A 22,994-nucleotide genomic window follows, 5' to 3' on the forward strand; every position below is an offset into this window, starting at 1 on the left:
TAATGCCTTTAGCCTAATTTTAGCATTGCTTTCTCCAGTAGTGTATTGTCGTACTAAAGTTGATCATTGATAAACATTGCTTCCTAAAAAGTACTTTCACTTCAGTTGCACTCACATGTGAAGTTACGAGTTTTGTACGTTAAGTACGGTGTGCTAATATTAGTTCACGTGATTAATATTTTATTTGTTTCAATGTGTCACTCCAAATAAATGCTGTTGTGCACGAAATATTCATCCGCATCACTGGCGTGCCTAGTTAGTGGTTGTGGCTAAAATTTTTTGTTTGTTTACAAGACTCATGAAAAATAAGAATATCAACTGGATACAGGTATGTATAGACACGGATCATGAACAGATATTAATGTCTAATAATTATATGTTTAAAAGTTCATAAGACAGTCATCAATAATTTATACATTATAATGCCTATAGTGATGAGTATTGAGAAATTAATTGAAGTCACCTCCTACATAAACACACGCACATCTACGTTATTTATCCAGTATAAAGCATTTGCGTTCGACTTTATTTGAGTAAACTACAAACAATGGCATCCATGATAACCTTCAGTAATCCCAACCACTGTCTACAAGTATTCTCGATGTTTTCGGAAATGAGAGATCTAGACGAGTTTTGTGATGTTAAAATCGAGACGAGTATTGATGAGATTTCAGCGCATAAAATCGTTCTCTCCGCTTGCAGTCCATATTTCAGAGACGTGCTTCAACATATTGATACCGAGGAAGAAAACTGCGTCGTTCCAGACGAATACAATTCACAGATCGTGGAGGCGATCGTCAACTATTTTTATGTCGGACGTCTCGAATTTGATTCCAATTTACTACCAGATATGCTTGCGTGTGCCCATTTCTTTCAGGTAAGATGTCATTTGCTTGAAAACTGCTATTACAACCGTTTTATTGACCTTGTCCAGAAAATCCAATCCTTATAATTTTATTTTAGGCACTTTGTGGCACATTAGTATAATGGCTAGTTTACGAAATGTAATTCATTAAGTTTGCAAATGAGCACATCTGCCTGAGAAACGAGAGCTTATGCAACAATACTACACTAAAGCATTTAATGTTTTTATACAGACGCAAGAAATTCTAGAAAGACTTCAGCATCATGTCGTTCGACAACTGACAGTTGAAAATTGTCTGGAGTATTTTTCCAAAACAGTTGAATATGGAATGAATGACTTACGAACGAAAATAGTTCGCTACATTAACTGGCATTTTATTGATGTTGCATCACAGAAAGAATGGCTGGAGTTATCAAGTTCAACAGTCAACACTATAATATCAAGCAATGTGTTGAACATCGAAAGGAAGAAGATCTTTACGAAGCCATTTGGGCATGGTATAACCATGATAAGCTGAAGTAAGAATAAGATCATCGTATGTAAATACAGCTTCACTAGAACGTATGAAAATGAAGTTATGAATGACCTTTAAGAAATGTAGACAGACCACAAAACTGCATAGAAATTACCCAAGCAAAATGTTTCCCTAATGGTTCATCTTTTACCCTTAAAATATTTGCTTTAGCCTGGACGTAACAACAAATGTAAAATTTTTTTACAGACGTCAACCCGATTGTGAGAAATTATTTAGAAATGTGCGATTCTTTAATCTTCAACCAATATTTATCAAAAATCGCGCTGTTCCAGAACTTTCCAAAGGTATCGAAGTTTGCAAAGATGAAATAAAGCAAGCAATTATTTATCAAAGTTCAAATAAGAAAACACGACAATTGCTTGACACAATGTTGAATCATAGATACCCAAGCAAGGTAAGAAACTGTGTTCGATTTTTTCTATGAATTTTTATGGACTCCACTGCGAATTAAATTACTGCCGGGGCCAAACAAAACAAAGTGTCAAAGACGAAGGTGTCACCATGATATGTGATGACGATGCATATCATACGCGAACTAAATTATTTTCATCTCTTTTCATGTTTTAAACCAGATCATTTACATGTTCAACAACACAGCAGGTAAAGCAGAAAAGTATGATCCAATTGCAGAGGAATGGGTAGAAGAAATGCGGTTCATAAATGAACGAGAAGTGTCGACAAATGAAGATAAAAAAGTAGCAATCGTTGTGAACAACGAACTTTATCTTGTGTCTTCATTAAAAATGGAAAAATTCAACATTTTTGATTTGTCATGGGAGAATGTTGGCAAAGGTATTTTGTTCAAAACTGTTATTTCTCAGTAACTTTACCAGTTGAGTTTATACCACCAATATTCTTTTGGACAATCAAAGTTTAGTTATAAGTGTACCTGCAATGAAGTTTTTTTTTTAAGGCGTTGATATAAAAGAGTCCGCGATTTGTGCTGATCAGGATTCAATTTTCATCGTCGGTGGCAGAGAGCAGGCAACGTCAGTAAAATCTTTCAATACACTATCATTGACATGGACTCAACTACCCGACATGCCTGAGGGTAGAAGATTGGCAGGTTGGTGTGGGTATTAACATCCACAAGGCATAATATGTCTGTTCATTAAATGCAGGCGCTCTGGAACCTCTTCAAAATTGTTGATGCTCCATAAGAAAAGTTAAAATAATGATGAAGCTGCTTGCTTTTAGTTATTTTTATGAGGCTTTCTTTTAAAACGTCATCATGTCCATGTGAAGATCTGTTTATCAATTTAAAAATTTACCACACCTAAAACCTGGCATTCAAGACATTGTAAACGTGCAAGCAAGACGATAAATTTGAGGATGTCTTTCCAATAAATGACCTCTACTAATTTTGGAGTGTGGGTAAGTGGGTATCCCTTATAGGAAGGACATCCAGAAAACATCGCTTACCCAAGCTCTTGCTTAAACAAGATCTTGTACCACTTATTCAGGAAGTTGTTATTCACCAAATATATATGATTAGTTCATAATTCATATCTCACTGAAGGTGCTGTAGCTATAGGCGATCGTCTTTACGTTGTCGGCGGTTTTATTGGCAACCAACCACTTGCAACATGTCTTCGTTTTTCTGCACGTTCAAAAAAGTGGAAATTCATTGTCAAAATGAACAAAACAAGATTTGGTCTTTCTACGTTGGTTATTGGAAACAAAATTTTTGCAATCGGAGGGCGCAATCACTCGAGCTCGTTTAAAAACATCGAAACGTTTGATCTCGACAACGATAAAGAAGAATGGATGATGTTCGAGCATGATATGATGAAGACAAGAAATGAGTTTGGAGCTGTGTTTATCAACGATCAACTATGGTGTATTGGTGGACGCGGTGAAAATACCATGGAACGTTTTGACTTTACCAAAAATTCTTGGGAATTTATTGGTAAGCTTGGAAATGTTCGATGTGGGATGTCTTGTATTGTCTACACGTTGTTTTAAATGATGAATAATGACAAAAAAAACACAAACACATTAAGTATGTAGTTGATCAATTGAGTGTTAACTACTAGCGTACATGTTTTTTGAATTCACGATAACTTAATGCTTTCGTCGACTTAAACTTAACTTTTTAAAAATACACCAAACCACTTTTAAACACAACAGTCGGTCGATCACCTGTCTATGTGTACATAAAAACACAGATGTATCAATCGATGACAACGCATGATCCTGTAAATGCATGCAATGTTTTGTAATATTAAATAGACCGTGGAAAACATGAGGAAGATGTGACACATGACATCTTCAACAAGTTTGGAACATTGAATGTAGAAATACGCGATCAAAGAAAGATTAACTACATTTTCAATGTAAGTTTTGAAAGTTCTAATCAAAATTTGTGCAGATGGCAATTAAATGGAATTATTGAAATGACGTCCAAACAAAATATTGGCAAGATTGCTTATACACCTGTTCAAATAATTGAATGTACAAAAAAATTAAAACACGACCAAATCACTCTAAGTTGCACTGAAAATTATCAATATTCTAACTCCATTTCCTTCAATGCAACTGGAGATCTACTCCTTTTTTCAAACGTCTTTGAAAGCAAAATTTACTTGCAGGTCTCCACAAACTTTAAATGCGTAATATTGACAAGTAATTATTCCTAGGTAGTCGGAGCCAATATTATAAATTATTCAATCTATGAAGTGCAGTTCCTTAAAATGAAAATATTAAATGACAATGACTTTTCTAGATTAGAAGTAGTTTTGCGATAATTACTGCACAAGAAGTACAACACACACATATTTAAATTCTCCATACACAACACCGTACGAAACTCAAACACATCAACACTCCTTTCTTGTGCAACCTGAGTATGTTTATGTGAATACTATTTTACACATAGTAGAATAAAATGTTCGGTGCTGTGCTCAGGTCTGTGCTGTGTGGATATTTGTTAAGCCTAGCACATTTTCAGTTTTCTGTTGTAAAAATCTTTAAAACGCTACGATTTATACGCGACAGCATGTTCAACTATATTGTTATGCAAATGTCGTCACAAACTAACACAAACGCCAGGTGTTTCTGTTATGATGTAAAGGGCCATTTGAAAACTTAGAGTTACTCTCGCAAACAGATTTCTGTACGGTTCAACCTTTCAAGAATCGTTATAGAAAGTATAATAGACGAAAGTTGATGAAAGTTGATGATGGAAGATCAGCAAATGCTTTAGAAACGTATATTTTAAATATTTCAGTAGAAATTAACGACTAGTTCTAGTCCTTCGCAGACGTACTTTGCGCAAAGAGACGACAGTAGCGCGCGTCGCGTTCAAAACAACTTTGCGTGAATGACATTTGGAAGAAACGAAGACTATATAATGGACGAAACAAACGATGCATTATCAAAAAATTCAGGCGAAGCAGCAGACTCAAAAATGCGCGTGCTATTTGTTTTGTTTGCGGAGGAATTGGCGCGAACTGGTCATTGTATTGCAAAGAAAATTACCAAGAGAAAAAGCCATATTTTCCATTTTTAAAGACGATCGAGAAGGCGGAAGCGGCCCATCCGATAAGGTCAAATGGTCGCATAGACGCCTGTACTCTTTGTTTTTCGTTTTTGATCCAACAATGGCATTCTTACGAGAAAAGTAATACACCAATATCCAAACGAACGTACTGGCTCAAGAGAGCGGGAATTGTCAACAATAAGACGTCTTTTTTTAATGTAGGAAAATTTACGGTCGAAGAAATCCCACCGATTTCGATAGAAAAAAATGAAGAAAGTGACAATGATATTACAAACGTCGAGAATAGTTGGTCGTATTTGAGTGGTTTAAATGAGACGAAATATGCAATAAATAGTGCAGACACCTTGTCTTCTGAGAAGGAGACCGTGCAGAAAATTACAACGTATTCTTTTGATGAATTATTTTGTGCAGCATGTCGAAAAACAGGACGAAGTAATTCTTTCAAAATAGTCAACACAAAACCTCAACTTAAAACTGAGACACCATTTTATCCTATCCTTGCTCAACAATGTTCAAACGTGGATTTTATGGGAAAAGTGGAAATTTGTCAAAGTTGTGAGGTTCACCTGCATAAACAATGGTTTATATTTCAGGAACAGGGCATTTCCCTGGGCAAGCGTCATTACACACTTCCATTAACTTATAGTCATGTAAATGATGAAGGTAAAACTAGGATTTGTTTCGTATGCGGTAAAGTTTACCCATGTCATACGGGTATCGATATACAAATCACAAATGGAAGACAAGGCCAACCACATTTCCCCTCTTTACAGAAATCCAAATCTCTTGCATTCCCTGCTGTCATATCCAAAGAAGGTAGAAGTAATGTTTGCAAATTATGTCATGAAGCATTGATGATTCAATGGAATCATTTTGAAGATGATAAAGAGACATTGGATAAGCAAGATTACAAGCTACACAAGGAGAATCGATGGATTTGCAAGGATTCTTTGTCTGTTGAGCAGATGAATTCAAACTCTTTAAAAGATGGGGATGATCTTTCCAAGAAATATGTCCATGATCAAACTTGTCATGATAAAAAATTGACATTTTCGATGATAAACAGAAGCCTATCTGTCCATAATAAACAGATGGAAAGCAAGTTCTCAGAAGAGGTAACAGAAGAACACAATGAAACTAATGATAAAATGAATCACAGGCATAAAGATAATTTTGAAATATGTTTTATATGCGGCGAGAAAGTTGATAATATAAACTTGGAGTACCTGTATCTGTTTCCACGACGATACGCCCATGGCATCAAACCATTCTTTCCTTCCTTAGCCTATCGTGTTGCAGCGCACCATGCAAAACTACCATCAACATTGGGCACTGTGATTACATGCCAGTATTGCCATGGCAACATGATCTGTCAATGGTATGATGCAGAGAGACTTGAGCAAAATGGTATTTCAAATCCTTGGATTAGACAATATATTTATAATCAATTCACATGTTACCTGTGCAAGAAGACATTTCCCCGTCAGAGAATCTCTGATATATCCTTGGAAGATTTCCCGTTTCTTGGCAAAGTCAAGCGACCACAAAGAGGCTTTCGTATCAACAAAAACAAGAATTATGTTGTTTGCAAACATTGCAAAGAAATTGTTTGCATCCAAAAAGAAAACTTTGACAAGTGTAATGTGAAGGAACATGACCAAGAATATGAGCTTCCAATGATTCAAGACTTTTCAAAAAAGGTATGATTTTTAATTATTTAAAATAAACTGGGTGTTGTTGGAAAAGTTATGAAAAGTTTTTGCCCTTTTCTTTGACATGAAAGGAATGTTTACCTACCTTTTTGTGGACATTGAATTTGAGTTCCATCCTTCTCAGCATGTTTTATTGGGGGGAAAAAAGTAGTGCATGCATGCACTAAAATGTCTAAAGTAAAACGACATGCGTTTGTTTAATGCTATAATTTAAGTAAAGATTTAAAAATTTAACACCCAAAAGTTGGGCAATCATTTTTTCATCACTGACATTGGGTTCCAGGCCTTTTTGTATCACGTGGTACACACCAAACTAAAAAAATATTTAAAAATGTGCAACGCATTCAAGGTACAAAATTAATTTATTGTATCTTCAAAACTTTCAACATGAACATAAGGATGATCATAAAAGTACCCTTAACATGTTTAGAACTTATAAAATAGGCGAAACCCGCAAGTTTCAGGCTTTCTACGAAAATTTCATAACATACTATCATTATTCAGTTTTTTACAAATGTATTGTTTCCCTGTCAGTAATAAACGCATAATTTTTACATAGTATGACTTAAGAAACATGGTGATTTAGCATTTAAAAATTTACTGTTAACAATGAGTCATTTGATTTGCGTGTAAAAAAATTTAAACTTAAAGATGACGATAGTTCAGAAAGTAAGCGATAATTTCCAAATATGCATATTTTGATTTACGACCGTAGCCTAGCGACTATAATCATGTTTGTGTTACATAAAAATATGTAATTAAACACATAGGATCAACCTGTTAAAACCATGGTTTTGTCATCGTTTTGCGCTACAAAAACCTGCTACCTTCCAAGCACACACAAGTTTCTTTCGCAAATTTGTCGAGAAATTTTTTGATATTTTTCTGTGTACATATGTTACATACTGTAAAGAATTATCTGGATTGCCCGTTTTGGTCTTGTCGTTTATTTTAATGCTGTACATTTCTAAATTCTTATTTTATAAAGAAGTAAACGGCGTTAAGAAATCAGTATCTTTCAATATGTTAAATTTGTCTAGTTTTTTAATTAAAACATTCTTTTAAAATTTCACTCAATTTTACGACGGGACGTTCATGCATACATATTTGATAAACCATTTTTTTCATGATTCAATAAACACTGTTTTAAGTTGAGAATGTGATCTAAAATGGCAAGTTCATTACTCTCCAAGCAGCATTTGACAATCCTAAGCTTATTAAGATGACAATATATCATGGACGAGTGACTTTATCTTTATGGGAATTCTTTGACGCAGGTGTTTGCAGAATAAAGTTAACATTTACTTATCCCTCAAGTAGAAGATGAACCATGCGGTTCGTTCTCTAACAACACAAAGCAGACTATTGTTCGCGATTTGCCGATGTTTAAGAAAACAAAAACTATTGTAATTTCTTGTACGTACATTAGTCGAGTGTAGGATTTCAGAATTTTTTACCCGTGAGTCCATGATCAGTCTTGTTATTTGTCGAAGAGCTAGGAAACTGATAAATTATTAATTGTTTGTTGACATCTTTCGGTAGTATTTATCATTTATCTGAGTTTTTTGATTCTTTTGTTCTTTTAAAAATTCATGGCAACAGTTTTAGTACGTATAAGAGAAAGGCTAAAACTGACGTGAGATAATATGGCGCCTTGACATTTTGGTATGTACATGTAATGTTAGTTTAACATTATTCATTACTCAGAGATTTACTGTCACGAATAAATTAACTGGTGGTTTCGCTTTGAATGTATTGACAAATGGTTATTAATGGCAATCATAGAAGTTAGACAATAGCCCAGAGGGTGTAGCAGCAGTACTCGACGCATGCCACCTCCAGATGGCTATATTAATGATATGTTAATAAATTCAACGGTGTTGTTCTTACGTATTTTAACAAAGCTCATAATTTCCATGGACATACATATATAACGCGATCGGGCATGTGTATTGCATGTATCACAGGGTTAATAACACGACTTTGGAGATTCTTAGCTATGCCCTCTATTCACGATAAGCCAATTCATCTACATTATAGCAGGTACTGTATAAAGCACTTATTATACGCGTTTGTTTAAAAGTTTCGAATTTAAAGACGTTATGGTCTTTATAATGTAGTTGTTCGTGTACACATAATCCGACTATTCTTTGTTGAATTAACAAACTCATCAGTTGATATAATGAAAGTAAGTAGCGATTTGTTGCTCCCTCAATAGATAGCTAAAGGTATGACATTGATAACATTTTAAATATATGTAATATTTTATGCATATATTCCGTAGATACAGTTTATATGTATTCACTTTAGAGTATAATTAGTTTGCTATGCTATAGAGCATCGTGTTTTACTGTCCTGGCTAAGCTTCATCACATATATCAAGGTAATCCTTTAAGGCAAACTTTTCGAAAACGTCAATTGGTTTCTTTTTCAAATACAATAAAATGACATTATTTCAATTTCTCTGCGTTCATGCGTAGAAGTCGCTAAGTGACAGATGCAAAATTTGTTTTAAAGAGCGTTATTGATATTTTGAGTTCAGTTTTATAGACTTCATTTCAAAGTATTTTGTTATTTATAGGAGAAACGTTATTCTTGCTTGATTTTAACATTAAAATATGTGCTATTTCGTCGTTCGAAGTCTCGGCGGTTGTTCGTTTGTTCACATATTCTACCTGCAATAAATTGTTCATAATACAATAAGACCGATGAAATTTTCTTTTTGACAAAATCTTTCTTCTTTAGTTTTTTGATATAAAAATTCCGTGTACGAAGACTATCGCTTCACAAAAAAGTTACAATTCTAGCGTTTTTAAAAGACGAAAGTTCGGTTTCTTTTGTCTGTTCCTTCTGACTATTAACATTATGATAATTTTGTCTATTAAACTGATTGTTTTCTTAAAGCACATGGCATATCATTTATATTGCAATTTACCGTGGCATAATAACACACACCATTGCTCTGCATACACGTGTGTCTAATCAAAGCACAACAACAAAATCACCATTTTACATTGTTTTCATTATATGTTGATGTAGCTCCTTGTGTACAACGAACTCTTTATTCATTTCATCTTCAGGATTTGCGAAAGTTTTTTTAATGAAATTATGTTTTTTTCGGATTGAGTGAAAGAAGCCGAATGACTCATTAAAGTTATTTTTCCTATATACATAAATATTTTTTGCCCATGTTATAGAAAGAATGAGTAAACGTGATTCGCGTTCATTTTCGTTGTATTAAATATTTATACGACAAAACAAACAGCAGGTTTTTGAGAGTGCAATAATTACTTTGCTTCTTTTCAAACAAACGATCACAGTGCGCAATACTATGCGCTGGAGGATTGGAACCCATAGTATATTTGTGTGACACATTCTGCACGACCGGTAACTCACATATGCTTTTCATTGCAGCTTTTGAAAAGAAAATCGCCAGAGGTTCGAGGAGAGAATAAAAATGCTGCTGTAGTAATTGTTGACAGTAAGCAAAACGACGACGACGTGGAGGCCTGGAAAAGAAAAGAAATAACTGTGACGTCATCTTCAGAAGGTAAAAATGTCCGATGCAAGCGAACATTCAGTTTGATTGATGTTTGGACAGGTTTTAAATGGCAGGTGAACGCCCGCGCGCGTTCAAATCAAACTTAAATCTACATTAAGAGGCTTTTTGGCGATATGATGAAATTTTACTTCACAGTAATTATATCCTGTTTAGTCAAAACGACCGTCTTGTACAATGCGTCATGGCTTATATCAGAGAATAAATGTGTGAATGTCACGTTTTTTTTCCATCACAGGTTTACACGTAAATGTCACGCAAGGTTTAAGTACTTCTATGAGTTCACCTCTTTCTACAAGTGAGAATTCCAGTTTTGCTGCTGCACTACGAAAACTTGCTGAGCAAGCTATGTCACCTGGTTCCCAGTCTCCTGTTAGTGTATTACCTCCTCCAAGCAACCATACTATTTCGCCTATGAAGAGCAATGGTGAGTTATTAGGTCAGTGTTACTGTGGAAAGCATCCTCACCTTGATTGTTAGTCATTTTATTATTTATAGGGCATGAAAGTCCGAAATTGAATGGAATGACCACAGTTTGTAAAAAGAATTAATGGATACTAATTATCAAAGCAATAAAGGTGAGTGGTGGATCGTATAGGATAACAGGAGATTCACGAGGGTGTTAGTTTAATCCACAGTGTGTCGCCTAGAAACACGAGCTCATCCTCCTCCTGAGTTGCCAACTCTACCAGGTCATCAAGTCGTGCCTGGGGTATTTTCCTTAGGACTTCGAGGTAATTCGAAGTTATTTTTGATATTTTCTTGTTTGGAAACTTTTTAATGTTCTCTGTTTATGTTACGATGTGTAGGTTATGAAGGTAAAGCTTGCCAAATGGACGATTTAAATGCTGTTGGACGTGAAGTCCCCCCCCGGATGAGAGGTGTTCACCCCCCACATGCAACTTCTTCCCATCAGTTTTACATGCCATTTTTACAACGACCAACTATTCCTGAGTATCTTCCGCCATTTTCATATTATCCCCACCCGACGGTGAGATGTTACGCTTTCCACAACATAGATTTATGTCTATTTTCATCGCCTCACCACCATTACAAATTGCTTATCGCACAGCTTTCTTAAACAATTCTGTTTTCTTAGATGATGGAATCACCGGGATTTTTCCCTCCGGGTTTTGACCATGAGGCCTGGCGCAAACGACGAGCCCTTGAGCATATGCGTCAGCAGCATGAGAGACATACACAGTTGTTTTCGCCTCATGAAAGACCGCTGTACATAATGGATCAAGATCATCTCAAGTCACTCTCTGTTCAGGCCACCATGAATCAACGAACGTTTCCCGGAGATTTACATTTGAGGGGAGAGAAAACTCTCGGAAAGGTTAGATTTATTACCCGAGAAACGGCGAAGAAAATTATTTTTTCAAACCGTCAGTTGTCTTGCAATTTACTTTGAAAAGCAATATTTAATTTAGTAAGAGTAACGGTGTCTAACCCAAAGTTTTTTCAAAGGAAATGGCAAAAACACCAACAGAAATTTTACCTTCAAAAAGTCCATCTCATTCTGAGCAACATCCAGTGTCTTCATCTTTCTTACATTTGCCTGGAAGCAGTGGACGTCAGTTATCATGAGCACCACTCATAGTCCAGTTTCCCATCCTTCGTCTATAAGATCACCATCTATAGATAGTGTACTTCCCAATGATCGTGGGGATAGTAACAAAGATGGAAAACAAAGGGTTTGTATTTAAAATGTGGATCTTAAGAATTGGGAGAAAAGGAAAATTTATTCATTATAATTGTCCATCGCTAGGATCATCAGGTATTGTGGACAAGACGCATGTTTGAACAAAAACGACGTTTGCGAAAAGAAGAAATCGAATGGCAACACAGACAGCAACAGGTGAAACAGCAAAAACGTGAAGTTCAACAGGAACTTTTTCAGTTTCGTCAGAAACTTCTTCAACAGAAAGAATTAGAAAAGGACGATGCACTTTCTAAGGTAAACATTGTGTTTTATTTTAATACATTTGTGATGATGCCTCGTTCAAAGTTTTCTCAGCTGAAATCTTTCATTTTTTTCCCCTCAAGCATAAAGAAAAAGACACAAAAGAAAATCAAAAGAACGAACAAAGTGAAACATTACGAATGTCTCCAAAAGTAGAATGACATTGCCTCCATTTAGTTATCCATCGATGTACAGTGAAGCTCCTCAAGTTCCATATATGTCAACAATGTTCAGTCCTTCACGACTACCACATCATGAGATGTTTTACCCCCCGGGATTTATGCCGCACAGCCAACTTACTCCACGCATGGACCCCCGGATGTACAAGGATTATTTGCAACAATCAACTCGCGCAATTAATGATGAAAATGCTGTTAATGAGTGGTTAGAAAAACAGAAATACTACGGTAAGTTGATAGCAAATAACTGTCTTTCACCTTTATTTATTTAGGTGCACATTTAGATTTGTGTTAACATCACTGATTTTTCTTAATTTCCATTCCACTTTTCAGGTAATTTTATGGTGAAGGAAAGGGTCAGTCGATAAACGGCGAATGTCACGAACCAAAGGTATGGCTTTTTTCTTTGATACTTCATCGAAATCCTTACTTTTGATCATTAACTTTTGATTATCTCATAGAAGTTAAAGTTCATGAAAGAGATCGGACTGATGAACATCAACGAAGAGGAAGAACGCTTTCCCACAATGCATTTCGGTGGTAAACGAAAGAGTCCGGAGAATATCGAAGAAGACGAAAGCAATAAAGAGAATCGCGTCGAAAATGGCGAAGTAGTTGCTGAGGATGGCGACGATAAAGACGACAAGAGGACGTACTGTGAGGTACGTATAACTAATGGTACAGTCTAAGTCGTTATGGAAGGTTAAAGGTCAATCTGTTTGTTTGTAGAAAGTCGACTTTCTGTTCAACTTGGGTTTAGTGACACATCGTAAACGGCAAGGTAAACATTTTAACTTTTATCACTTACAGTCGTTGTAAACAGCCAGTCTGAATAAATCATGTATTCTCGCATGGTATGTAACAAGTAAAAAAGCAATATTTGCGCCCACTGTAAATATTGATTTTATTCAATTATGGTGTAGACCTAGAAGATGATTTTGAGAAGAACAGATGGGAGAGACGACATCAACGGTTACGTAGAAAAACAAAGAAATCCAAGAAATCCAAGAAGGAGGTTGGATTTGGTATTTTTAGACAGTATTTTGAAAATACTCATCTTAATTTGTTGCAAACATTCAACTTGAAATTTGTTAACCAACCCCCATTTGTGGATAAACTGACTGAACATCAATCAGACAAAGCACCACAAGATCTCATTGCCAACTGGCTTTCGGTCGTCTTAAAGGAAAATTTTTAAATTATAGAAGAAAGAGGAGAAAACGCGAAGTAGAACTCCGCTAGATCTTGATGTTAGTGGACCTATGACTCGTCAGAAACAACAAATGTTGCAAGAATATGGTTTGTTGTTACCGCTAAAAGACGCCATGGAAAAAGAATCCTCGTCGTCTTCTGATAGTGCAACAACCAATGAAAGAGAAAGTGTGAAAGGAAAGGATAGTCCGGGAGGCGGGAAAAAATTTAAGAAAGTCGAGGTTCTTCACAAGGATGAAGTATATCACAATACATACGAAGTCAGTACACCTCCACCAAAATCCCTACAGTCAACTGCTCGTTTATCGAGTCCACAACTGACTCTACAGTCTCTTACAAATACTGACAATCCATACCATCAATCTTCATCATCGGCATTCCACCCTCCTCAGTTTTATCAGTCAGGACTGTTATCGACGCAACAAGATTCTTCTGGAAAGATATCTGAAAATGGAAGAGGATCACCATCTTGTAAAGACAGAGGCTATACAGGAGCTGTCTCTGAATACCATGCAACAAATACGGAAAGTCGACCAAGTTGGGTAGGTTAACTATTTACGTACTAATGGTAAATCGACGTTTTCAATAACACTTATCTTACATTTTGCATTTTGCTTCAAGTTGCTGACGCAAGAAATGTTTAAGTGGCCTGGAACTAGGACTATCGTTAAATCCTACTTGGCTTATAATCAAGGTTCGTCAATTTGAAAAAAATAACCGTGTGCGTAATTGAGTGGAGCGCTGTGTAATGTTGTGCCTTTCATTGAGCTTTTGTTGTTACAGAACGAGAATATGAACTGAACAGTGTTAAGGAAAGGGAGGAGAAATTACGAAACGAACATTGCAGTTTAATCCAAGAATACGAAAGGTTAAACACTGCACATTTGGTGAGCGTTCATTCAAAACGTTTCAATATTTCTCTTTCCTGCTTCATACCCATTTTAAGATAGGGATGAGGGGTGTATTGGCCATAGTCGTTGTCTAAAATAAAGTCTCCTACCAAAAATTCTCGCCAACACCAAAAGGCAATCGTGCATTTCCTGCGTCTGTTGAAAAGAAAACGATTGTTTCATTGCTGAATTGATTTGGTTTCATTCAATTTTTTCAGGAGCTGATGTCGTCAAAACAGATGCTGGACACAGATCGAAAAAATCTAAATGAAAGATTTCAACGACTCAGAAGTTTTATGATTTCCGTTCAAAATACATGATTCTATTTATTGTTCATATATTTGTAAAATAACACACGAGATAACTTTGATATCATGCAAAGTTTTCTATTCTAGTGCATTTTAGATAAGAGCTTTTTATTTCAATCAGGAAGACTTACGCGCGAATAACTGCGCGCTAAAAAGTAGAGAACACGATGTGTAAAATAAGAGAAAATACAGTTATATTAAAAGTAGACGTAGGTAGTACAGTTATATAGTCATGTGATGCATCAAGAAATATTATCCAATCAGAACGAAGCAACTGCATCACATGCACTACTATTCGTTATTGTTGATGATTTTGGTGTTGTTATACCAACCTGGACGATCTACATTTACCAACATGATTTTGGTGTTGTAGTAGATGTGTTCATTAAAAATTAGTAACAGTAGAGAGGAAAGACTTGTTTTATTTCTAAGGTTATAATGGTTAATATTATTACATGTAAATATTATTTATAAGAGCTTGAGAGAAAATATTGCAGGATTCATATTTATGAGAAAAAGATAAATTAAAACAAACTTAAGGTATCGAAAAATTGAAAACCGTGTCAATTTATTGAATGAAATTTAAAGAAATATTACACGTGTAATAAGTATACTCACATCTGGCGAATCTTTCATCTTCATCTTCATCTACAAAGAAAGGCAAGATTGCAGAGGTTGATGACGAGATTCAAAAAGGTTTTTCTTTGGTTGTTCATTGCTGGTGACCCTATACGGCAATATAAAGGCAAGAATGGTCAGGAAATATGACTATCTTGGTAAAATAGTTGGAATGTTATTAAACAAAAAGAATGATAGCACAACGCTAAAACCAACAACTACAAACAATAACGACCTTATCTAACAACATTTGAGGAGTGGAAGGTTAATTTCTCAAATGTTGTTAGATAAGGTCGTTATTGTTTGTAGTTGTTGGTTATAGCGCTGTGCTATCATTCTTTTTGTTTATCTTGGTAAACTTTAAACGTTATTCATCCATGAGTTGCCATACTTGTTGAGAAACCTCTCGTCGCAGAACTAGATTTTTCTGTTTTAGTTATGTAGCACGGACATAAAACAAGAATACAACTTTACTAGTGAGAACGTGGACCCTAAAGAACATCCACAAGATTCGCTGTTTTTCTCTATAAGTAGTTAAAGTGAAAAAGACAACAGGGTTATAATGCACATTTTCATTGCTTTCGTTGAATAGGGATTCTTCCATGGTTTCGTCATTGCATTCCTTTTTACTCAAAGTGAATATCTATTTATTACCAACACAATTATTCATGAATTGATTCACGACTAAAAATGCGATATTTAATAGAAGCAAATAAGCTGTCCCTTTTTACAAAACATAAGAAATGCGCCCCAAGGCATTTCCAACGCAATTAAATATTTTCAGTTACTATGAGCATGAAAGTTGGATTGCTGAAGAAAAATCATTCAATTCAATGATATCGCTTGTTAAGATCACAAGCTAGACTTTCTCAATTCATTTGTGAATGAATTGAACATGAACAAATTCGACCACCGTTATGTTTCACGATACTTATCATCTTGTGTTAAAGATTGTATTCTATTTCTATGGTCTAATCAGGCAAAAGATCATCTCCAAGCTCCTCATCTCCAAATTCGTCTTCTGTGGCTACTTGATTACGTCTTGCCGCCGTCTTCGGTCGTGGAGGCGCATCACCGAGAGGATCGACGTATGATGCGTCTACATGAAGTATAGAGGAGACAAAAATCTGCTATCAACAAAACATAATATAGAATATTATATCTTGTTATATAAAAACAAACCGATATTTTTGGGGGATGCAACAGCAAAAGGTTCGGGTTCAGATGTGTCAGAAAATGTCGATGGAGCTTTCATTCTTTGATTGTTAGCAGCAGAAAGATTCTTTCTATTTTTTTCCTGACCACTATTCACACGATTTGTGTCTACAAAAACAACAACGAGAAACTTTTACACATCGAAGGCAGAAACAGCCAACAAATAATTGATACTTTACCGCTGCCAGCACTATTTTGACGAGATGAGATACTATGTCTTTTGTTCACTTTACCACCACTAAGAACACGCTAAAAATATTGATTTATAAATTATGTGATGATGATGATGGAGACGTATATTCTATATGGACAGGATGTTTCCAAGTCACGTTAAACCTTTTCTTTTAATTCTTTAGCCTTTTCAGCTCTCGCCAATTTCTGAGCGTACTCCTGAACATCGTTAAGGTCCAGATCGGTACAGATTCTTACTAAGAACTTTAAGCCTTTGTGGAAACACATAGTTGGTGAATATTTGTACACAAACAGACATAATAAAACTCCTTGAAATACTTGTGACAGCAACTTACATTCGATATTTTCGGGGAATTTTCGGTGTATTGATTTATACGTCTCTAAAGCTTGCTGATAATTACCTATCGTTGATTATTGTAAATATAATTTATGTTAATAATAATGTTCATTGAAATAAATAATGATGACGACAATCTCACCGCTTCTTCGATGACAACTAGCAATCATTAGCTGCCATTTTACCTTCGTTGGTCTGAAAGAAAGACGACAAAAAGAAATTTCCTTTTTGTTTCACGGAAAAAAGTAAAAATCTATGACCATCCATAATGAATGTATACAACAGGATGTAATATATGATGAACGTATACAAAAGGATATAATATATGATGAACGTATACAACAGGATACAATATGTGATGAACGTATACAACAGGATACAATATATGATGAACGTATACAACAGGATACAATATATGATGAACGTATACAACAGGATACAATATGTGATGAACAAATACAACATGCTTACTCAATGATTGACGCTCGCTCAAAATACTGAATGGCTTTTTCACAAAATTGCGAGTCGATATAGTAAGCACCAAGCCAAGAGATGATATCAATACTGGAAGGAAAGTAACGAAAGGCCTCGTAATGATATTGAAATGCCTGTGATTTATCCCCTTGTTCATCGTATATCTCGCCAAGTTTAGCCAACGCAGACGGATCAGTTGGTACCAAAGATACCAACTGGATATACCTGAAATATACGTCATTTTAATATGATGTCAATGTTTTCACGTTGATCATGTTGGTGTTGATGAAGAAAAATAATTAATAAAATACCGTTACCATTCAGTTGCTTGGTCAACATATTCAAGTATTTCATATCTACATTATTTCCATATGTTAACGAACGATCATTTGAAAAAAACAAGTTGAAAATCAAAAACAAAAGGTGCTACAAATTTTGCGAAGGATACAAGTTTGCTATTTGCCAAATAACTTGAGCATTATTTCGTAAAATTGCATGCAACTTTAAAAAACAATCCAAGGCGTCTTCATAGTTCTCCATTTTTTTATAAACTAAGCCTGTAGAGAGCAAATCAACAACTCAAACTAAACCAGTGAACATTAAACAGGATTTAAGAAGAAACTCATTCAGTTCAAAATGAACAACCAACCAATATTATAAAGAGCATCAGTACACGATGCTTCCACATTCAACGCTTCCTGGTAATATTCCTTCGCTTTCATCAAATTTCCTTGACGATAGTAACAGTTCCCTCTGTTCACCAAACCTAGAATCAGAATCCATGATTCGCGTACAGTTCCCCGTGATAACGAGGAGATAATGAATTAAACGCAGTCTTATTGACCTAATGGGTTGTATCTGTCGACGGTGATGGCCATGTCAGCGTATTTTTCAGCTTGTGAAAGTTCTCCTTGCTAAAGACATAAAATTAGAAACTGTAATGTTTAATGTACTATACGTAATGATAACGAGTCTTACCAGGAAATACATGAACGACAAATTTGTTGCGGCAGTTGATTGCATTTTGGAATCTTTTTTCTCAAATCCTTTCAACGTTTCAACAGCCTTGAAAATTGAACTTTCATAAATGAATCATAGCATTACACTAAAAGACAAGCAAAAGCAGCTTTTTTTGTTACTTTATTGAAATCTTTTTCCTTCAAAAAGGTAATAGCTTTAGTAATCTCCAGTTCATTCGCCAGCTCTAGATACGGTGAGGCTTTCACACAATCTATACACCTTAGAAAAAATATACATATCTACTAGTTCATCACAAAATCTTTGAACAGAAAACTCTAACACGTGGCCACTTATACAACTAACCAATCAAAACCTGCACAAAAGGTCACATGACTACTTATACAACTAACCAATCAAAACCTGCAGCAAACGTCACATGACTACTTATACAACTAACCAATTAAAACCTGCAGCAAACGTCACATGACTACTTATACAACTAACCAATTAAAACCTGCAGCAAACGTCACATGACTACTTATACAACTTACCAATTAAAACCTGCAGCAAACGTCACATGACTACTTATACAACTAACCAATTAAAACCTGCAGCAAACGTCACATGACTACTTATACAACTTACCAATCAAAACCTGCAGCAAACGTTACATGACTACTTATAAAACTTACCAATCAAAACCTGCAGCAAATGTCGATTCAATTGCAGGCGCAATAAGCTTAGCACAAGACGCAATAAACTTTTCAGCATTTGATTTCCTGGAAATAAAATGGTACCGTGATCATTGATACATTTTCACATACACAAATTGTTTTTTCTACACAAACTGTTCATACCTTTCTCTTTCCCATTGTCTTAGTTTATCATTTCTAATAATCTCCAACACAAGAGCATGTTGAGGGTCGTCCTTGCAAACAGTACACAAAAAAACTTTCATTAAAAACTACAAACTTTTACACAAAGTCAGAAGAGAAATGGTTAATACAAATCCTCACCCCATTAGTGGAGTATTTCTCCTCGTCGTCAATGTTAAGCTCTATGTGAAGCATCTTTTGAAATGTCTTTTTCATTTTCTCTCGATCACCCAGAGCATGGTAACATAATACTAAGTTCATGGCTAAGAAAAAAACAAAACTCATCAGAAATTGTAACATATATCTAAGCCAGTTAATAACAACATAACACTAAGTTCGTGGCTTCAAGGAAATGCTGTGGATATCCTCCATTCGACAAAATCATTCCCATGATACCTGAACTTAAAGATGGACTTTCACTCATAACTTGCTCAAATGACGTCACAGCGTCATTGTACTGACTTAGTTCAACAAACGCCACACCAATATTTTGCATAATCTTAATCCTAAAACGAACGACAATTTATGTAAAACAAGAGGAAAATTTTCAACTACGATTGATTAAATAAACATAACCTCATCTCCTTATGAGTGATGGGAACTTGATCCAACGCCATTCTATAATGTTTAATAGCCTGAGGTAGTTTCCCCTGTTCATAATGTATATTTCCCATATTGACGCGAAGACGGCCAGCATTACTGAACATTTTATTCTTCACAATTACTTGATACGTATTGAGAGCTTCGGAGTACATTTGATTTTTATGGTACATGTCGGCCAAATTGAAAAGAACCTGCGATGAACAATATACATTTTTTTAAAAAAAGTTACACAATGGCTTCCTGTAGGCACAGCAAAAAATACTGGAGATCCGAAAGCCTTTCAGCAGCTAATCTGCAACCGCAGTAATACAACTAGAGATCCAAGGATAGCAGCTATACAACTAGGGATCTAAGGATAGCAGCTATACATCTAGGGATCCAAGGACAGCAACTATACAACTAGGGATCCAAGGATAGCAGCTATACAACTAGGGATCCAAGGACAGCAACTATACAACTAGGGATCCAAGGATAGCAGCTATACAACTAGGGATCCAAGGACAGCAACTATACAACTAGGGATCCAAGGATAGCAGCTATACATCTAGGGATCCAAGGACAGCAACTATACAATTAAGGATCCAAGGATGGCAGCTATACATCTAGGGATCCAAGGATAGCAGCTATACAACTAAGGATCCAAGGATGGCAGCTATACATCTAGGGATCCAAGGATAATGCAAAGTTCAAGATAAACACTGCCTTTCGACTCGTAATTTGAATCAATCATAAAATGTTTCATACGTATATTTCATTTCCTCAAAGAACTCCCATTTCATTTTAATTCATGTATCATGAGGTGAACGTCCATTGATTTCGATGTAAATAAAAACATTTTTAACAAAACCTAGCAAGAGTTTTAGTCGAAATAACCACTTTTTGTTTTGTTTTCTACGATTTACATCAAGCAATTTTATTTTGTCCAAGATGTAATGTCTATGGTTGTGTATAGGCTACTTTACTTTTAAGTCCAAGGTGTAATGTCTATGGTTGTGTATAGGCTACTTTACTTTTAAGTCCAAGGTGTAATGTCTATGGTTGTGTATAGGATATTTTACTTTTAAGTATTGTAAGGAGCAGGCCAAGCCTGTAACGATCATTAAGGTAAAGAATTTAACAATGCATTTGTTAAAACTAACTGAAGAAGACAAACAACATGACAATAAGACTAAAAATCTGCGCAATCTCCACTTGACCAACCGTTCAACTTCATAGTTCTTGCACTAACCAACTAGTTTTGATTTAGGGCTAACTTGCCCAGGTATTTGCAAAATATCAAGACTCCAAAAATCTGAACTATCTCCATCTACAAACATGTAACAATACTCCCGTGTTCAAACCATTAACTAAACATTACTTACTGAATATGTAAGATCAAGATTTATTTGATCATTTACAGATGTTTGTTCACGTTGACGACACAATGCACGCTCTTTACGTCCTGCATCTTTCGCTTTCTCTAAAGCCTAACATTGAAATATGAGAACACGTATCAATGATAATCTTAAAGATAGATGACGTCATGAAACCCTTACTAGTTCCAGTTCCCCACAGCCACACGAAATACAACTTTCTTCAATCAATTCATTTACTTTCCTTTCCATTTGCTTGACCTTTTCTTCTGGACTGTTTATTTAACAAATTATTGTAGTTTGTGATCATTTATAGGAGATAATTCCATATAACAATTCAAAACAATTTATTCCCTATGCATGGCTATGACATACGTATCTCTACCTGTCTTCGGCCTTCTTTTCTAGAGGAGGTGCAGGACCCTTAACGCCTTGATTGAATGGATCAAATGCATTTCCAGCAGCAGCTAGAATAAAAAAATTATAAAAATACATGAAGCTGTATTGAACATAGAAAAAATAATGAAAATTTCATATAGCATTTGATCATGTTACACTAAAGTGTGTCTCAAAAAAATGGACTGCACAGATTTATGCATGCATATCAAATAACTATGCTGCATAAATTAAACAGTCTTTGATGTAATCCAAGTTAGCTTCAGATATTGACAAGCCACTATCTACAATATGACTGGATTCAATTGGATAAGGTCTATCATTGCATTAAACAACTTTGATATGCTTACATAAATCTGTGTTTTTACAATGTTTTGAGACATGCCATGTAACATTATAAACCAAGAACATAGTGAAGTCAGTCAGCTTACATCGATTTCCTGCGGATGAATAACCAGCTCCACGGACAGCAGTCATTGGTCGAGCTTGATTTGCATCCTAAATCAAATGGTTTCAATGTTTTTATGCCATCAAACACTTTTCTACCATCAAAACATTTCATAGACATTGAAACTTTATTTGAAATATATATATATAAAAGTAGAGAAAAAAATTAAAATGTACGTATTGACTGACATACTATGGCAAATCCTGTTGCCGGACGACCACTTGATGAACCAAGAAATCCTCGCTTCTGATAAATAAAAATTATCCAAGCTATTTTCTGTGTATTATGCAATATGCAATCATTAAAGAGCTTACTCCAGATGAAGTTCCCATACGAAATCCTGCGACACCAGTTTTCTATAAAAGGACGACTCTCAATGCCAACTGAATAGAATAATGTTCGATGAACAATTTTGTCTTAGGGAATAAATACTTACAACTCCAGGTCTTTGTCCGTGGCTTGTTTTGACCGCCTGCTGAAATTCTTCATCTTCTTCGAGATTCTTTTATCAATGCAAAGAAATTCTTTTCATTGAGTGAATGGACATTGAATACATGACGTCAATATTAAATCAGTATTTTGCTATACCTTAAAGTCAAAAGCAGGATTTTCATCATTGAAATCATATATATCCCCTTCATCGTCTCCGACAAGATGGACAGACGAAAGCATTTCTTTTAACGGGTTTTAATATAAGTAAAATAAAATTATATTTCTATTTGACATATCGATGTTCTTGTTGCCATATCAGCCATAACAATATACCACAATGCATTGCGAGATTCATGTAAAGAAA

At 35.3% G+C, this 22,994-nt stretch overlaps 3 protein-coding genes across 3 annotated transcripts; 2 read left to right on the plus strand and 1 right to left on the minus strand.

Moving 5' to 3' along the window:
- Positions 1-439: 439 nt before the first annotated feature.
- On the plus strand, positions 440-3,890 carry LOC124437080 (kelch-like protein 2). The gene is made up of 7 exons (XM_046987104.1): positions 440-877; positions 1,098-1,377; positions 1,459-1,462; positions 1,587-1,794; positions 1,973-2,192; positions 2,314-2,466; positions 2,920-3,890. Exons 1-7 carry the CDS (start codon positions 548-550, stop codon positions 3,363-3,365), a joined length of 1,641 nt encoding a protein of 546 aa, XP_046843060.1. The 5' UTR covers positions 440-547; the 3' UTR covers positions 3,366-3,890.
- Positions 3,891-4,568: 678 nt separating this feature from the next.
- Positions 4,569-15,286, plus strand: LOC124437084. The gene is made up of 18 exons (XM_046987107.1): positions 4,569-4,628; positions 4,692-6,602; positions 10,029-10,164; positions 10,412-10,600; positions 10,672-10,722; positions 10,812-10,907; positions 10,983-11,164; positions 11,273-11,561; positions 11,701-11,870; positions 11,945-12,291; positions 12,658-12,709; positions 12,780-12,980; positions 13,048-13,099; positions 13,242-13,333; positions 13,524-14,072; positions 14,152-14,224; positions 14,314-14,417; positions 14,639-15,286. Exons 1-18 carry the CDS (start codon positions 4,569-4,571, stop codon positions 14,738-14,740), a joined length of 4,656 nt encoding a protein of 1,551 aa, XP_046843063.1. The 3' UTR covers positions 14,741-15,286.
- Positions 15,287-15,969: 683 nt separating this feature from the next.
- LOC124436407 (intraflagellar transport protein 88 homolog) lies at positions 15,970-22,993 on the minus strand. Its single transcript, XM_046986320.1, has 26 exons — positions 22,787-22,993; positions 22,635-22,700; positions 22,513-22,554; positions 22,391-22,444; positions 22,182-22,248; positions 21,740-21,821; positions 21,538-21,628; positions 21,364-21,468; positions 19,976-20,193; positions 19,796-19,905; positions 19,541-19,662; positions 19,382-19,452; positions 19,217-19,303; positions 18,704-18,803; positions 18,543-18,629; positions 18,409-18,478; positions 18,214-18,330; positions 18,013-18,121; positions 17,882-17,920; positions 17,562-17,789; positions 17,233-17,285; positions 17,089-17,154; positions 16,898-17,004; positions 16,741-16,810; positions 16,529-16,669; positions 15,970-16,445 (listed from the first exon to the last, which is right to left on the minus strand). Exons 1-26 carry the CDS (start codon positions 22,868-22,870, stop codon positions 16,318-16,320), a joined length of 2,514 nt encoding a protein of 837 aa, XP_046842276.1. The 5' UTR covers positions 22,871-22,993; the 3' UTR covers positions 15,970-16,317.
- Between the last annotated feature and the right edge of the window lies 1 nt (position 22,994).

Source organism: Xenia sp. Carnegie-2017, unplaced genomic scaffold (assembly GCF_021976095.1).
Source record: "Xenia sp. Carnegie-2017 unplaced genomic scaffold, XeniaSp_v1 HiC_scaffold_16, whole genome shotgun sequence".
Lineage (NCBI taxonomy): Eukaryota > Metazoa > Cnidaria > Anthozoa > Malacalcyonacea > Xeniidae > Xenia > Xenia sp. Carnegie-2017.

What these genes read in the sequence shown, in the direction of transcription:
- LOC124437084 (XM_046987107.1), top strand. Translation starts at nt 4,569, where the DNA reads ATGAAAGTTGATGATGGAAGATCAGCAAATGCTTTAGAAACGTATATT. An exon ending in CACAGTTTGTAAAAAGAATT is followed by an intron (nt 10,723 to 10,811) that starts AATGGATACTAA and finishes TTTAATCCACAG; the next exon opens with TGTGTCGCCTAGAAACACGA. An exon ending in CATTACGAATGTCTCCAAAA is followed by an intron (nt 12,292 to 12,657) that starts GTAGAATGACAT and finishes TTTCAGGTAATT; the next exon opens with TTATGGTGAAGGAAAGGGTC.
- LOC124436407 (XM_046986320.1), bottom strand. Translation starts at nt 22,870, where the DNA reads ATGCTTTCGTCTGTCCATCTTGTCGGAGACGATGAAGGGGATATATAT. An exon ending in ATCTTGATCTTACATATTCA is followed by an intron (nt 20,194 to 21,363) that starts GTAAGTAATGTT and finishes TGTTCATCGCAG; the next exon opens with GTTCTTTTCAATTTGGCCGA. An exon ending in CGACAGATACAACCCATTAG is followed by an intron (nt 18,331 to 18,408) that starts GTCAATAAGACT and finishes TTCTGATTCTAG; the next exon opens with GTTTGGTGAACAGAGGGAAC.
- LOC124437080 (XM_046987104.1), top strand. Translation starts at nt 548, where the DNA reads ATGGCATCCATGATAACCTTCAGTAATCCCAACCACTGTCTACAAGTA. An exon ending in CGTGTGCCCATTTCTTTCAG is followed by an intron (nt 878 to 1,097) that starts GTAAGATGTCAT and finishes GTTTTTATACAG; the next exon opens with ACGCAAGAAATTCTAGAAAG. An exon ending in ATCATAGATACCCAAGCAAG is followed by an intron (nt 1,795 to 1,972) that starts GTAAGAAACTGT and finishes GTTTTAAACCAG; the next exon opens with ATCATTTACATGTTCAACAA.